This window comes from Tursiops truncatus, chromosome 9 (genome assembly GCF_011762595.2).
Source record: "Tursiops truncatus isolate mTurTru1 chromosome 9, mTurTru1.mat.Y, whole genome shotgun sequence".
Taxonomy (NCBI): Eukaryota; Metazoa; Chordata; class Mammalia; order Artiodactyla; family Delphinidae; genus Tursiops; species Tursiops truncatus.
In genome coordinates, this window is record NC_047042.1 from 99,084,275 (window position 1) to 99,100,893 (window position 16,619).

The 16,619-nt window shown below is 52.4% G+C and overlaps 2 protein-coding genes across 16 annotated transcripts; one reads left to right on the forward strand and one right to left on the reverse strand.

Annotated features, from left to right (window-relative positions):
- Positions 1-788: 788 nt before the first annotated feature.
- Positions 789-9,516, reverse strand: TMEM176B (transmembrane protein 176B). Of its 15 annotated transcripts, none has more exons than XM_073810072.1 (8): positions 8,925-9,516; positions 8,137-8,202; positions 5,366-5,562; positions 3,462-3,572; positions 3,032-3,088; positions 2,565-2,792; positions 1,503-1,622; positions 789-1,105 (listed from the first exon to the last, which is right to left on the reverse strand). In XM_073810072.1, the coding sequence occupies exons 1-8, from the start codon at positions 9,169-9,171 to the stop codon at positions 1,016-1,018; spliced, it is 1,116 nt and encodes a 371-aa protein (XP_073666173.1). In that variant the 5' UTR covers positions 9,172-9,516; the 3' UTR covers positions 789-1,015. The 15 variants fall into 15 exon arrangements, with proteins under 15 accessions (XP_073666173.1, XP_033719368.1, XP_073666174.1 ...); XM_033863477.2 differs by having other exon boundaries at positions 5,366-5,565; XM_073810073.1 differs by having other exon boundaries at positions 5,366-5,565; positions 8,137-8,176; positions 8,908-9,516.
- TMEM176A (transmembrane protein 176A) lies at positions 9,499-15,562 on the forward strand (the record flags this gene model as incomplete). The annotated part of the gene is made up of 7 exons (XM_033862706.2): positions 9,499-9,683; positions 10,271-10,478; positions 10,958-11,068; positions 12,196-12,252; positions 12,416-12,628; positions 13,175-13,285; positions 14,678-15,562. Coding segments are annotated over 7 exons (978 nt in total), but the record flags the coding sequence as incomplete, so codon positions are not given.
- Between the last annotated feature and the right edge of the window lie 1,057 nt (positions 15,563-16,619).

The window sequence follows — 16,619 nt, forward strand, 5'->3', positions numbered from 1 at the left end:
CTTCCAATCACCTTTCTCCATGCCTAAGACCACCCTGCTTCTCTATCCCATAAATATCTCAAGCCCCTCACCTTCAGGGAGGCAGATATGAGATTTGTTCTCCTGTCTCCTCGCTTGGCTGCCTCGTGAACACACACTTTCTCTGCTGCACACCTCAGCATCTCAGCACTTGGCTTTCTGCTCATTGGACAAATGAACCTGGGTCCATTCTGAGTCCAGAAGTGCTTACGTCTATATACTTACATTGTACATAGAAAATTTTAAAAGTGAAAAACTAATCAATCGTATCATTTACAATGAAATTGAAGAATAACAGGGGTGTGTGTGTGTGTGTGTGTGTGTGTATAGCGAGAGAACCAACAGTAATTACTGCAAAAAACAAGAGAGAAAGAGAGAGATGGGGGAGAAAGAGAAAAAAGAAAGGAAAGGAGGGAGGGAGGAAGGAAGAAGGAAGGAAAGAGACAGAGGGGGAGGAAGAATAAGGGAAGGAAGAAAGGGAGGGAGGGAGGAAATGATCTTGCTTCATGTCTCACATGGTTCTGTAAAGCCCACTGATCAGTTATAGATGCTTCAAGAAAACCTTAGCAGGTAAAAAGATTCTAAGTATGTAAGAGTTATTTTCACTTTACACTGAACAGAAGGAAATCATGAAAAGGAGTTTTTGCACTTGGGATATAGAGCAGAATGTAAATTAAGTCTTATTGGGACCTTGTTTCCATATGACCCATAACTCTCATTTAATTCCACGTGTACCAACGCACCGTGCGTATCAACAAAGGGAGACTACATCCTTTCTGCACAAAATCATTTTTTGTGGTTGTTTCTGTTTAATCAGCATTGGGAAAAATGTGACAATACCTGTTCACTGAACTGAGGACCCTGGAGTGGGAATAGCGGGTGAGGGTGTTGGCGAGAGGATGGGCAGCCTAAGGAAGCGAGTGTGAGGGACGGGGCAGTGAGGGGCCCTGGGCTACTCTGGGGGGACATGCAGGGTCCAGGCAGGGTCTTTGGCTGCTCACAGGACAACAGCTGTGCTCTTCTCCTTGTGGGGAGAGGGAGGCACTGAATTCTCCCCCCACAGCTTCTTCTCTGACCCTTCTTCATCCTGAAAAAAAAAAAAAACAGGAGGAAAATCAATTCTTGGGAGGAAATGGTTGGAGTAGAGTTAGCTCCATAGAACTGGAAATCAGACAAATGAAAGGAGGAAAGAAAAAGGTGATGGAGGAAGGGGAGCTAGACAAGACCTAGGACGTGGGAAAGAGGGGAATGTAGGGAAATGAGAGCAAAGAAGGGCGCAGAGGCAGAAGGCGGAATTCAACCCAGGACACAATGATGGGGTCATGCTCCCCAGACAGTGAAGGGCAGAGCGAAGCATGGGAAGAGGGCTGAGTGAGGGGGGGCGTGACCCCTGCTCAGCAGTGTTCCTGCCCCGTTGTCCTTCCCATCCCTAGAGCTCCACCAACCAGATCCGCTCCTTCCCTAGTGCCTCCCTAACAGCTCACCAGGGCCCGGGAGCTCTGGCCACAGAAGCGTCGGAGACCCATGCCCAGGGAAGCCAAGGATACAATGACCTGCAGGACACAGATGGCCAGGAGCAGACCACGGATTCCTAGGAACAAATCCTGAAGATAAAAGAAGAAAACAGTTACAGTCAGGGGTCTGCTCCTCTGCTTCTGCTGTTACTATCATCTTGCTACCCCAGGAGGGATCAGACCCTGGCCAACTAACTACTTCCCACCAAAGCAGATTGCATCTTCCAACTATGGGGGCAGCCACTGACTCCATCCCATCTGCTTGCCTGCAATGTGACCTTACCTCCCCGCTGTGAAGAGGTGGGATCCACTGTTCCACCCCCTAGAATCTGGAAGGGCCTGGTAATGCTTTGATCAACAAAATACAGTAGAAGTGACACTAGGTCAAGTATGGGGTGGCCCTTATTTGGCCTGGCAGGTTCCATTTCCTACCTCTTGAAATGCTCACAGTGGGATGCTCCCTGTTGGAACCTGGTTGCTGGGCTACGAGAAGCCCAAGCCACATGGAGAAGCCGTTGTAGGCTCCCTGGCTGATAGCCCCAGCTGAGCTCCCTGCTGTGTGAGTGTGTCATCTTAGTGGCCCAGCCCAGTCGAGCTCTTAGATGACTTCACCCTCAACTGACACCTGACTGCAGCTGCATGAGAAAATGCAAGTGAGGACTGCCCATGTGAGCCTAGTCAACCCACAGAATGGGAGAAGTAATAGTAAATTGCAGTGTTAAGCCAGTACATTTTGGGGTGGTATGTTATGCAGTAATAGATAACTGATAACAGCCACACACCAGAAAAGACGGAAGGGTGGTTCATGAAATCCTCGCTTCAATGTCTCCTCTTTGTCCTCATCCCCTTTGATTCAGGGAATTTTCATGCCATGAGGATCTGAACAATGGCTTCAGATTAAGTTAAAACCTCCTGAACCAAAGACCTCGGATGAGGTCGAAACTCAGAGAGCCTACATCTCTGCCCTCAGGTGCCCCAATTCCCCAATGCACAGCTGTGACGCGTCCTGGAAGACTGACTCTCCTTTCTCACCGTCAGCATTTGCATGTAGCCTCTGCAGCGCTCCTCCCTCCACGATGAATAGGAATCGCTTCGTCTAGTCTCTTCGTACCCAAAGTTGGAGGTGTCAGGGATTGAGGAATCATACACGGAGCTGATGTCATAGAAGACAGGTTCCCAGGTTAAACTATTCACACAGAAGACAACGGCGGCCACGGCCGTGGCAATGCCAGCCAGGGTGAGCAGACTTGATATGAAGCCCTAGAAGAGAGAGGTTCCGGCTGCAGACTCCCTCTGTGGATAGCAGAGCCGTGGGGTCCCGGCCTGAAACCGGTCTCCTCTTCCCCAGCTTCCTGGCTGAGGAAACCCTCCCTACCCCTCCAGGAAACAGCTTAGGATATTTGAAACCAAAGGGGAGAAGACAGAAAAATAGGGCAGGAAAACAGAGACATAGGAGGGGGAAGAGGACAAGGTGGGGCACAGAGGATGCCCAGACTCACTGAAAGTTTGCCGCAGTGTTTCTCATGGACAATGGTCCCAACTCCTGCTGCAATGGCCTAGGAAGAGAAGATACCAGAAAAGTCCTCCAGTTGGCTGTCCTGAAATGAACTCCCATCAGACTTCTCCCAACAGGCCCCAGAACAGCCAATTTGAAGCAGGATCCAAGGAACAGGCAAAGAAACCTAGCAGATGGACAGGACTCCACCTACAACTGCCCCGCTATTCCCAGCCTTGCCTTAAAGAGAAAAACAGAGGGTGGAAGGGTTTTGCCCCCCCCCCCCAAGGCAGCCTCCTCATAACAGAGAGCATCTGGACTCTGGGTCTGTGGCCTCTTCCCCAAATCCCTGACCCAGGTCCAAAAGGAACTTTCTTTCTCCTTGTCCATAAACACTTGCCTCCCTCAGAGCTCACAACCCCTTTCTTACTCACCACAAACCCTGCCCAAAAGGCACAGCCTGAGTCACGCAGCTGAATCCAGGGCCCCAAGCAGAGAAGCCCTCCAAGAGCACAGCTCATAGCCCCCAGCAATATCTGCGTCACCTGCAAGAGATGCGGAAAGCCACACCCCTTCCCGTGAGTCACCTGCTCCAGGAGCAGCCCCCCAGCTCCCACCTAGGTGGCTTTCCTCTCCTCTTCCTCTGCCCTGACTTCTCCGCAGCTCCGATTCTGGAAATTCTGTTCCCTTAACGTCCGTGAAGCAGCCCGTCCTGGTTCTCCCTCATCTCTCTGACTTGCCAGCCTTTTATCCTTCATTCTTTTCTAAATCCCATTTTCCCTGAATACCACAATTTGTCATCCCACCTGATGATTCCTCCTTTTTTTCCTCCTCATTTTCTCTTGGGAAGCCCGTCATCCATGATGGGCCATGATGACCTCCTTCAGGAAAGGAGAGTGGTCAGCTGACAGCCTACAGTGGTCAGCGCCTTCAAGGTCCCTTCATCTTTCAAACTGAGGGTACAGTCTTTCGGGGTGGCTAACCAGCCAATGATTAAGCAAGGCAGTGGTTCAAGGGCCATTTTCAGCTAACATGGAACTCCTGTGATGGGCAGTCTTTGCTCCCGAGCTCCCCACTGGGCGGGCCCAGACCTCGTCAGCCCTGCCTCATGATCTGATGTCTCCCCCTGCCCAGCCCTGCTCCTGCCCTTTTCATTGCATGGATGTTACACCCCAATAAACCTTTCGCACACCCAACTCCCACTCAGCGTCTGCTTCCTGGAGGATCCAACTATCACAGCCTCTTGGACGTCACCACCTACATGTCCTGCCAGCTTCTCAGATTCATTGCGTCCAAATTCCAGACCCTACGCACACCCTCAGTGTCTGCCTCGCTGACTTCCAGGGCTCCAATTTTCCGGTCTCCTTCACTCCAAACCTCAGCATCTTCCCGGACTCCTCTCCTCCCTTGTACTCCACATCCACTCACTCTCAAGTCATGGCAACCCCATCCTCAAAGGATTTGGACTCCTCTCTTTCCTCCTCATTTCTGCTGCGACGTTGCAGGTGCAGACCCGCCATGCTTCTTACCTGGACACCTCCTGGCTGTGAGGCTGCCTGAAGTTCAGGTACCTGCTCAGAATCCCTCCACAGTCTTCCCACTATCGAAGCTGATTCAGGACAGCAGACTCCTCACCTTGTCACTCAAGGCTCTCAGCAATATGGCCCTGGTCTGTATTTCCAGTCTAATCAGCCATGAGTCCCATCCTCTGTACCCTGACAGAACTTGTCCTATGCTTTCTGGCCTCTTTGCCCTCTTTCTTGCCATTCTTTTAACTGGAAATTCCTTTTCTTCCATCTTCCACCTCTATCTGTCTAAACACGCTGCTTCTCCATTCAAGGTCTGGCTCAGATGCCTACCCCTGCAGGACGCCATCCTGCCTCCCAAGGATGTCACCTGAGCTACCTTTAATTTTAGGCATTAGTGTAGTTGCCTGATCCCTTCTGATGGACGCTGGGCACCTTCAGGTTATTACCTAGATATTCTCTCTGAAGTTTTTCCCCCAAAGTGCCCATCATATTGCCTTGTGTCACAGGCCCTCTGTCCACGTGGGTTCAATTAACCTGAATGAACAGCCTCCAGGGACCCTTCCGCCCACCCCCCCCCCCAGCTCCGGCTGGGACCGCTCACGTTGCCCCAAAGAAGGGATCCACTATTCCTTTCCATCTAAATCTCTGTGGCGAAACTTCCCAAACGTTCTTTTCCCAAACAAGATGGGATACGAATAGTGAGTTTTCATGGGGATTCGACCCACTTTCCTTTTCCGCATCGTACTGAAGAAGGAGCGTTACCCTCCTCTGTGTCACCTTGCTAACCCACCTCTCCATCCCGCCCTTACCCCTACTGCCAGCTGTCCGTAGCTTATGCTGGCCTTGGCAGGATGGTGGGACAGGCGCTTCATCAGGGAGCTCCCAGCTTTTAGCAGTTGTGCCAAAGCAGATTCCTGATGGATGTGGATGTCGATGTGAGTGGGCTGGGACAGCGGAGAGACCACATCGACTCCATTCACAGCCAGCATGTTTTGGGTCATCCTGCCTGCTGGGGAGATGCACAGAAGTGAGGTTTGAGATCTAAGTAAGGGAAAAAGGAATACACTGCATGAGTGCAGGGAGAGAAAACAGTCTTTGAGTCAAGCCAAGTCACGGCATGTGGGATCTTAGTTCCCCAACCAGGAATCAAACCCACGGCCCCTGCCTTGGAAGCACAGAGTCTTAACCACTGGACCGCCAGGGAAGTCTCTGTCACAGTGACCTTAATCTGGGATGCAAATCTGAATCACCTCTAGAGTTTTCACCATATAGACTCTTGGACCTCTTCCCAAAATGGTCAGATACAGTTTGTCTGGGTCTTGGGACTGACAAAGAAAGGAATCTGAATTATTTCAGCAACATAGTGTACATATTTATACGTAACACTTTCATATGGTTAAAAAAAAAATCAAAAGATAAAAAAGGGTATACTGCTAAAACCCACTCTCCTCTCTTTCTCTCCTAGCCAGCTAGTTGTCTTCCAGGTGGAAAAATAGTATCATTTTCTAATATATCCTACAATGACTTTTTTACATATAAAAACATGTAAAAATATTCTTTCTCTCTCTCTTTTCCCACAAATGGCAGGATAGCACACACAGTTTCTGCACAATGATTTCTTCACAGAACCATCTTTTAAAAATAATCCTACATTGGGCTTCCCTGGTGGCACAGTGGTTGAGAGTCCGCCTGCCGATGCAGGGGACACAGGTTCGTGCCCCGGTCCGGGAGGATCCCACATGCCGCGGAGCGGCTGGGCCCGTGAACCATGGCCCCTGAGCCTGCACATCCGGAGCCTGTGCTCCGCAACGGGAGAGACCGCAGCGGTGAGAGGCCTGCGTACCGCAAAAAAAATAATAATAATAATCCTACATCAGTCCATAAAATGCGTCCTCACTCGTTTTTATGGCTGCATAGTATTCCATTGTACGAATGCATCATAATTGTTTTAAGCAGTCCCCTATTTATAGACCTTTATTTTTTTTCTTACAAGCAATGTGGAATCAGCAGGTCAATGGGAATGTGTATTTGTAATTTTAAAAGGTATTTCCCTCCATGGAGTTACTTCCATGCAATTCTTATGCAAGGGCAATTCCAAGAGTGTCCACTGCTCCTCCCCGAGACCAGCAGAAGGTGTCAGCAAACTTTCTAATCTTTTCAAACGTCTCTTGGAAAAATGACATTCCGTTGTAGATTTTAATCCTTTTTAGTCAATAAAATGCCCCCTTTTAATTGTGTATCTCAGTGACTTTTAACAAATGTGTACATATGTGCAACCGTAACTACAGTGAAGATACAGAACATTTCTATGTTGCAAAAAGTCCCCTAAGGTCCCTTCCCCGGGAACCCCTCCAACCCTTGGCCCCAAGCAACCACCAGTCTGCTTTCTGTGACTACTCCAGTATCAGTTCTCTTATTATGAGTGAGGTTGGTCATCTTTCATACGTGTGAGAGCCTTTTTCCTCTTCTTTTGCGAGCTTTCCTTTCATATCCTATGAACTCCTCGTTACTCTGTTTTGTTTTGGTCTTTATAGGAGTTCTTCGTGTATTTGAAAAATTACCATCGGCGACGCGAGTTACAGATAGTGCTTTCAATTTGTGATTTAGTTTTGACTTCATTTGTATTTTTATATAATCAAAGGTTTCAGTCATTTTTTATGATTTCTGGGTTTTATATTGTACTTAAAAGGGACTTTCCCATGTCAAGATTATAAAATAATAATTCATCCATGTTTTCTTCTAAGTGCTTTTATGTTTTCAGTTTTCACATTTAAATGTTGAGCCGTCTGGAATTTACCTTGTAAGTTGGAAAAAATGGGTCCAAGTTGGTTTTGGTTTGTCCTCTTCAGATGGTTAACTTCTAAAGAGTATATTCTGTTTACGGAATATATCATCTTTCTCCCACTGATTTAAAATGCTCCCCTGAGCAAAAATAAAATTCCCATAGGAATCCAAGCCTATTTTAGTCTTTATATTCTGCCCATTGGTGGATCTGATGAGTCATGCAACATTACTGTAATTTTAATAATGAGTACAGAGTTTAATATTTAGTTGAGCTCTTTCATGACCTGCCCCCCCACGTTACTTTTTTCTTTCATGGCCACTTTTTTTGTTGTTGTTGTTTTTGTTTTGTTTTGGTTTGTTCGTTTGTTTTGGTTTTTGCAGTACGCGGGCCTCTCACTCTTGTGGCCTCTCCCGTTGCGGAGCACAGGCTCCGGACGCGCAGGCTCAGCGGCCATGGCTCACGGGCCCAGCCGCTGCACGGCATGTGGGATCTTCCCGGGCCGGGGCACGAACCCGTGTCCCCTGCATCGGCAGGCGGACTCTCAACCCCTGCGCCACCAGGGAAGCCCCTCAGGGCCACTTTTGCTAGATTACTTCTCCTTAGGCACTTTAGAACCAACTTGCCTAGCTCCAAAGGAAATCCTTTCCAGGTAATTCTCATGGGCATCCTACTTACCACTGTTTAAATCATAACATTATTAATAACAATTCTAAAAACACCAGCAAGAGCAATAAGTTTAAGGCTTCCCCATTTGTATCGTATGGACTTTACAGAGCAGTTTCACTCTTCACCTACCTGGCCTCCGTGCGGTATAAAGGACGGGTGTTTGACGATTCTGCAGACGTGCAAGGAGGTTCAGACCTGTTCGCAGACACACAAGGAAGCCCAGCCGGGATTCTGGCCAGATCTTCCTTGGGACTCAGCGATCAGCACCATATTGCAGAGTCCAGAACGTGCCTTGGGCTCCGGCTCCCTCTGAGCCCTCCGGATACCACTGCTTCCCCCTCTCGCCTCACCCCCAGCTCCAATCCCCAGCTCAACCTAGATTCCTGCTCTTCCTCTGAGCCAGGCCAGCCCCATGCAGATCCCCTTTCACGCCACCCTAACCCCAGGGTGTGGGGCTCTTCCCTGCTGCCTTGGACACTCTTCTCTGCCCAGCTCCTCCCGGTGCCCCTGAAGCTGGGGAGAGAGGGCCAGGATCCCAGCTACACCCTGGGCCCTCCACCTTCTGCCGTTGCTATTGAAGGACCTCTCACCAGGAAACCACCCGAGCCTCACCACCCCACCCTCAGAATAAAGACATGAGGCACTGGGGAGGGAGAGTCCAGCCGACGCGGCCAGGCACGGGCCCCCCGACCTCCCTAGCCATTTTCCTAGTGTCACGTCCTCTATCTAGTGTATCCCTCCCTCCCAAGGAGGTCCTACAGGGACCAGGAATGGGGGGAGAATGGCATCCTGTGAGACAGGATGGGGGCTTTGGGGACTGGTCTTGGAGACTCCTCGAGAGAGAAAGAGAGAGGGTCCTGCACTGAGAGTCTCCTGGGACGGGTCACCTGGACTGCTCACCTGAGGGCCCTGCTCACCTGCTGTCCTCTGGGAACCAGCGGCCGAGTGGAGCAGAGCTGCCCAGAGCTGAGGCACCCGGCAGTGGGTGGGAGAGAGCAGAAGGAAGGGGTGGAGTGATGAGGGTTTGACCTTCAGCGTCTTGACTTCCCAGAAAAGAGCTGGCCCAAAGGGGCCCCTCTGGGGGCGGGGGGTTGGTCTTGAGTAGATAATCAGGCTGGCGGGAGAAGACAGAGCGCACAGACACGCACACGCTGGCGTGTTCATCCCCACGCAGCACACACGCTGCGGTGCACACAGCACAGGCAAGTCCTTGTTCAGAAAACCCCTGCCCTGGTGGGGACGGGGGATTTTCCAGGGCTGGTCAGCTCTGCAGTCTCCTCAGTGCTCTCCAGAGCGTCGGAGCCAAGTGATCTCCCCTGGCAGCTAGAAAACCCTGGAGGGGCCCTTTGCTCCAGCTGTGTGCTGAGAAGTTGCCTCATCCTTCCCTTTCTGGAGCTCCACCAAACCCCTCTCCTTTCTGCCTGGTTCTCAGCCCCCACTCAGCCGTCCCCAGCCCTCCTATCACCCTCGACCGTGACTGCCGGTCCCTGAGGAGAGCAGGTGAGGCAGACCCTCAGCCCAGGCGGCCTTTTCCCAGAGACCCTTCTCACAGGGCCCCTCCCCGGAGGAGTCCACATCCTGCCCCCTCAAAGGCCCCCCAGAACTTGCTGGGGAGGGAAGGACCGACCACCGTGTAGAGGACATGCATCCAGGAAGGCGACAGGAGTGGAGGCCAGGTACAGCCTCGTCCCCGTTTGAAGTCAAGTCATTCTGGCCTTGGGCCTCCATCTGCACCCACAGCTTCATGCAGAGGGTTGGGGGACGCAGTTTGAACAGGCAGCGTGGGGCTGAGTAGCCATTGATGGAAAGGGAGATATGTAGGGGCGGGGGGTGGGTCCCCGGGCTCAGCTGGGAAGCAGATACCTCAACAGTAGTTCAACAGGCAGCCAGGACTCTCTTCTGTCCGGCAGCCTGAGGGCTCTGGAGGGGGAGAGGCAGGGGGGAAAGCCAGGGTGAGGGCCGTGATCACACAAGCGGGCTGGGAGCAGAAAGGAGAGAGGTGAGGGCTCCAGGGCACTGCTTGGTCCAGACCCTGAGGCCGTGGGTGGAGGATGGGGAGACACAGCAGGTCTAGGGTGAAGAGGGCAGCTCCAGTGGGCTGGGCGGTGGCCACAGCCTCAGCAGACGCAGGGATCCCTCACATGACACCCCTCAAGGCAGGTCCCAGATGCTGCACTGTGACCGGGGGCCTCGCCAGCTCCCATGGAATCTGTGCAAACCTCCTGCCAACTCTTCCCCCTGACGCCCCCTTCCTCCCTCCCAGGCGGGTGTCCACCAGCTTGAAGATGGCAGATGGTGGGGACGTGGCCTCTGGGGCTCCCCAGCCCACCTGCATCAAGGTGGACATCCACCAGGAGTCGGCTCTGGCCAAGCTGCTGCTGAGTAGGTGTCCCCTGCTGCAGCCCCACGTGCCCTCGCCGCACGCCGCCTCCCGGGCCCTGGGCCACCGCCGGCTGCTGGTGGCCTCCTGGGTGAGTAGGGCGAGGACGGGCGCCCAGGCTCCCCAGACTGGGAAGGGTAAGCCCCCTCCTCTGGCTGCACGCTCTCCCAGCCAGCCTCTCTCTGAGTGGGATGCTTATGCTCTTCCTAGAGATCAAGTTCCGGCCTTTCCTTCACTTACTGGCCTCTCAGTGAAAGCTGTAGGTAGGGTGGGCTGTGGGCTGAAGGGTGCAGAGGAGCCCCTGACCATTTAAAGTCCCAGCTGGTGGAACCCGGAGTTCATCCTCTCACGGCCCAGCGTGGGCTAGCTCTCCCCTCCCCTCGCCTTCTCTCCCCTCCTGTCCTCTCCCTTCTCGTGCCCCCTCTCTTCCTCTCTTCTCTCTCTCTTCCCCTTTCATAGGGTTCTAACCTTTAGTACATGGAATGGAAAGTCCTCAAAACTCCCCTGAGGCTTAGACGCAGACTGGGCCTGGGACCCGGGCTCCGGGTTCTTGGGTTTTTCATCTTTCAGGCGGTGCAGATCGTGCTGGGGGTGTTCAGTGGGGTCCTGGGGGGATTCCTCTTCATCTCCTACTACACCACGCTGCTTGGATCGGGAGCCCCCATCTGGACAGGGGCTGTGGTGAGTGGGGCGGGAGGACCGTGGGCAGAGGGACCCCCTATCAGAGGTGAGAGACCACCACCATCGACCCCATCAGAATGTAGACTGCAGCTGAAAAGACTCCCAGATCTCTAGGCTGACACCAGGCTTCTACAGACGGGAAACCAGCTGAGCTAAGGGCTGGGAGAGCCACGGTCACCGGTCAGCTCTCCCGGGTCCCTGCACCGGGCTTCTCCCACCTCTTCTCCCACCTTCAGCAGCAGATCAGCTAAGGATCTAGGACAGGACTCATCTCCAGGCACTTGCACTGAGATGGAGGGAGGCGGAACGTGCTGGAGCGTGTGTACAAGGGAGATGTACCCCCCCCCCCCGGTGGTTTCCCATTGCCCTCTGCAGGCCCTGCACACAGGGGAAGTCCAGGGGGGCTCACCGGACAACGGCAGCTATGTCAGCAGATGGACGTGTGCCATCTGCGGCAGGAGATGGGTGGGCGGATCATAGCAGGAAGGAGGCGCCCTCTGTCCTGCCCACCCTCACAGAACAAGAGCAAAACACACATATCGATTAAGAGAGGAGCCCAAAGTAATGATCGTCATCCACCCCACGGCCGAAAACACTGAGATTAGCTACAGAACTCCCAGACAGGATTCAGATCCATCTTTCCCTTGGCATCAGCCAGACTTCCTGTCCCGGAAGACCCGCTGGGTGGGAGGCTGAGCGCTGTTGGAACGAGCGCCTGCCCTCACCCCGAGGCAGCGGACGCTGATCCTGTACTGAGAGCTCCTCCAACACCCCGGACCTTCCACCCCACCGCCCTGGAGCTTTCATAAAGCACCTGGTGTTGCTTAAAAAGAGAGGGTTTTGGAGAAGGGAAGGGGGGCTTACACCCGGCTTGACCATGAGCAGTTTTGATGTCCCTAAAATAGAGGGTCCTGCAGCCTCGGGCGTTTGATTCGGCCTTCAATACCCTCACCGTTGAAGACAACAGAGCTCAGCTCAAAACCTCGGGTCCACGTGAGGTGCTGTGGGGAAAGGCCAGCAGGACGGTTGGTTTTGCCTGTGGGACTTGAGGAAGGAAAAAGAAGCAGGCTGCTGGGGGTGGGGCTCGGCTGCCCCGGGCTACCCCTGCTGCTTCAATCCCTCCCCAGGCTGTGCTGGCTGGAGCTGTCGTCTTCATTTATGAGAAACGAGGTGGCACCTACTGGGTGAGTTCGGGGAGGGGTTGACACCAGCCCCGGAAGCTGGAGGCCACCCCCAGCCTGCCGCCCATCCCACGCCCCCTCCACTAGACTTCCCGCTCTTCGTCCCGGGCTGGGCTCCAAAGAGACTGAGTCTCCAAGGTCTGTCTCTGCACACTGCCCTCACCAGGCCCTGCTGAGGACCCTGCTCGCCCTGGCAGCTTTCTCCACGGCCACAGCCGCCATCATCATTGGGGCTAGAAGTTTCCATGAGTACCACCATTTTCTCTTTAATGGTATCTGTGATGTCTCCCCTTCCTGGAGGCCCACCGGGGCCCCCAGCTCTCCGAGTGCAGACGAGGGAAGGCTGCAGCTGTGCACCTCCTATGTGAACATGCTGAAGGTAGCCGGGCCGGGGAAGGCAGCAGGCGGTGGGCAGGGAGGGTCAGACAGTGGAGGAGAGTGAGGCTGTCCACCAAGAAGGGCGTGACCTGTTCTGCCCTGAGCATGTCTCCCGTCACCCCAGCGTGGCAGCGAACGAAACAGAAGCGGTTCCTGTGGTTGTGGGAGGTACAGATCTGTGGGAAATACAAACACTGAACTCATAATAAAGGAGCTAATACTGCAAATACGTGAAGAGCTACGAAGGTGTTAAATGCATGTTCAAGTCTTGGGCTTGTCAGGGAACCAGACCACAGCCCAAGCCCATCGCTGCTCAGATGGGGACGCTGAGACCCGGTGACAGGGGTTACTGGCCGCTCTCTGCATGCTACACCCACTGACCCCCACCCCGGGCTCCTTCGTCAGCCTCCCCCCACCCCGGAAGCTACCGACTTGGGGATGGGATGAATGGGGTGGAGAGTGACCCTGTGCCATGATCAGCCTGAAGACAGACCACAAATGGCAACAGTCTCTCTGGGTGCCTAGAGCTTCGGTCCTCTGTCCCCAGGCCCTGTTCATAAGCATCAATGCCATGCTGTTGGGGGTCTGGGCTCTGCTGCTTCTAGCGTCTCTGGTCCCCCTGTGTCTGTGCTGCTGGAGAAAATACCGATCTAAGGAGGTGAGTGCCTAAAGCTTGTGTCTGTGTGTTTGGGGCAGCAGTGCTGTCCAGGGGAGACAGGAATGGAGAGCGGATGGTTTGGGGAGGAGAAAAGTGTCATTACAGTGAGTGTCAAGGGGCATCATTCCTGTCTTTCCACCCCAGTAGTGGCCCAGCCCAGAGACCCCCTGTCCCTGACCAAGTAACACCCAGTCCAAAGACCCTAGTGAGGGACTTCCCTGGCAATCCAGCGGTTAAGACTTCACCTTCCAATGCAGGGGGTGCTGCTGGTTCAATCCCTGGTCAGGGAGCTAAGATCCCACATGGCTCGCCGCCAAAACACCAAAACATAAAACAGAAGCAATAAAACAGAATAAAACAGGGAACCACCAGGGAAGCCCTGTATTTTCAAATAAACAAATTGCTTTTGAAAAAAATTTTTAAACAAAAGGCAGGGCTGGCAAGATACCTGATTTCCTACAGAAGAGAAAACCGAAGATCCAGGACTCTCTGAAGCTGTTCAGAACGAGGGAGGGTAATCAACGGGGATGGAAGCTGAGGAAGAGCTCTGGGGGTGGGGGTGGGGGGGGACTTGGGAAGGGGTCAGTCCCAGAGACTCAGATCTGCCAGATGCAATAAACAAAGGAGGTTGCCACATTCTGACAGTAAAAGATCACTTCAGAGCAAAAGGGCAAACTGAGTTGACATTCATTTAACTGAATAAAGAATGGAAAGAATTTACATCTAGTCAAAGCCCTAAAATGACTGAATTTGGAAACAATGTAGAAGAGAAATTCATACCATCTTTAGCTTGAGAAAGAAAGTCATCCACCACGGTCTTTATCTCAGATTTATCCTGCGAATATTTCTTAGGACAATATGTTTTTTAAACTTAGTAATTAACAGGCTCCAAAACAGAATTAAAACAAGATTGAATTTAAATTCAAATGCCTGCTTCCCTATCTGAATTCCACCCCTCCCCCCACCCCCCACCCCCCGCACAAGCCAGCTTGATGTAATTAACTCCGCCACCTAGTGGCTACAAAAAGTGTTCTTCAGGAGAAACTAGAAAATTAATTTTTTTACACAATTCTTTGAAAATTGTCAATGTATTACTGAACAAATATCTACTAATGCCTCCCATGTGGCAGGCACTGTGGGTCCTGGGAAGGGAACTGTGAACAGTGCGACCATCCTTGCCTAACCCAGGTGACCTTGAGGAGTGAGGGCCAAGGAGTCAGGACGTCTTCCCCGTCCCCCAACAGGCAGAAGCCTGCCACCTGTTCTGCTTGAGGCAGTTGGTTAGAATCGTGCCATTACATCCCCTCGAATCCAGAATTACAGGGCAGATGGGAGGTTTCCTACTGCTCCACCACCTCCAGTTTTCTCCCTGTCCCACCTCATCTGCTCCAGGGACCCACAGTTCAGGAACCAGATATCCCAGTTCTGAGCTGGAGTCAGCCCCTGTCACAGCCCACCCTGCCTGAGCGTCCATACAGGTGGTAGCTCGGTCCTGCCCCAACCCTGGCCCACTGGGACACAGGCCTGCCCATCCACTGGGAAGACCTTCCACACTCACAAGAATGGTGGGGACACGGTCCACGGAAAATCTCTTCTTGGAAACTTGGGCTCCATGGTAGAAGGACCCCGGAAGTGGCCTCTCCCTCCCCTACCCGGCCAAGCCTGGGGTCCCAGAAGAACCTGCCTGCCCCACAGCGGAAGCAGTGTGACCCAGGGCCCAAAGAAGACGCCCTGAAGCACAGCTCCAAGCCTCCAGCACAATCTGGTCACCTTCAGCACAAAAGACAAGAAGGATTTCTTAAACAAGACACCAAAAGCACCAGCCATAAGAAAAGACTGATACATTTAAATCCATTAAAATTAGAGACATCTGGGCTTCCCTGGTGGCGCAGTGGTTGAGAGTCCGCCTGTCAATGCAGGGGACACGGGTTCGTGCCCCGGTCCGGGAAGATCCCACATGCCGCGGAGCGGCTGGGCCCGTGAGCCATGGCCGCTGAGCCTGCGCGTCCGGAGCCTGTGCTCCGCAACGGGAGAGGCCACAACAGTGAGAGGCCCATGTACCGCAAAAAAATAAAATAAAATAAATAAAAAAGAGATTACCTGAGACCAGATTAAAGGAGTGCAGGCACTGCACACACCCTAACCCTATCAACAACCCCATCCTTGAACCATTGTTATAAAACTCCTCACCAAATCCTCCTGGGTTGGGACACACAGTTTTGAGGGGCAGGAACCCTCTGTGTTCCCCTTTGCCTGGCAGAACAATAAAGCTATCGTTTTCTACTTCACCCAGAACTCTGTCTCCAAGATTCGATTCAGCCCCGGTGCACAGAGGCCAAGTTCTCGGCACCAGTACCAGGAGGAGTGGAGAGCAGGCAATAGATGAAGGAGCTGCTTGGGCATAGAACTGGCTGGTGTGCTGGAGGGGCTGGGAGGCCAAGAAGTCCAGGTCTGGCAGGACTGTCAGATGCCCAGCTGGAGGGTGGAAGGAAGGGGCATTCCCATGATAAGGGAGCTATAGTTCTGAAACTCCAAATAGTAGGAACTAAAGATAGGTGCTTAATAACCATTTTAAAGACATTGGTGGAATGGCATAAGCCATGAGTACAGATAAACTGCATGTGGGGAAGTAGACCAGTGAGCAATAATTATTTGCTGAACATTTCTTCAGCACTGGCTGCACGCCAGGCACTAAACCAAGTATTTTACGGTGATTGAATGCCTTTGCCTCATTTATTATAATCCTCACAGCAACCCTTGTGAGGCACTGACTAGTGTGCCTCATTTATTATAATCCTCACAGCAACCCTTGTGAGGCACTGACTAGTGTGATCCTCATTTTACAAACAGGAAACTAAGGTTCAGAGAAGTCAAGTAACTTGCCGAAGGTCACACCGCTAGGAAATGTCATCACGGAGAGTTGAATCCAGAGAGTCTGACTCCTGATCCTGGGCTTTTTGTTAATCATTTCACTGAATGAGCTCCTCGGTTGCTCAATCTATACTAGAGTTTTATATTTTTTTCTTCATGTTGTTTACCCCCAAGGACTGGTAGGTCTGAAAGATAACACTAGAATTAACTGCTCTATGCCTGCAGACTCTGAGTTTTCCAATCTGTACGTGTTCCTGAAAGAGCCTGGGACTTTGCCCCCATACCCACGAGTGAGAAAGAAAACCGAGGGAAGTAATGCTTTGACTAATGCAGAATCGTCTCCTAACTCCATTCCAGATGATTTGCATTTCAAATCAAGTAACCAGCCGTTCGGAAAATTCAGTCTGTGGGTGTGACTTGCGCAGTGAGAGGTGAAAATGCAAAAACATGTCTGTTTTCCCCG

Excerpts from the sequence above, each read along its gene's own strand:
- TMEM176B (XM_033863475.2), bottom strand. The coding sequence starts at position 9,171 with ATGAACACGCCAGCGTGTGCGTGTCTGTGCGCTCTGTCTTCTCCCGCC. Across the intron at positions 2,793-3,031 it reads AACACTGCGGCAAACTTTCA|GGCTTCATATCAAGTCTGCT; the intron begins GTGAGTCTGGGC and ends TCTCTCTTCTAG. Across the intron at positions 1,106-1,502 it reads GCCAGAGCTCCCGGGCCCTG|GATGAAGAAGGGTCAGAGAA; the intron begins GTGAGCTGTTAG and ends TTTTTTTTTCAG.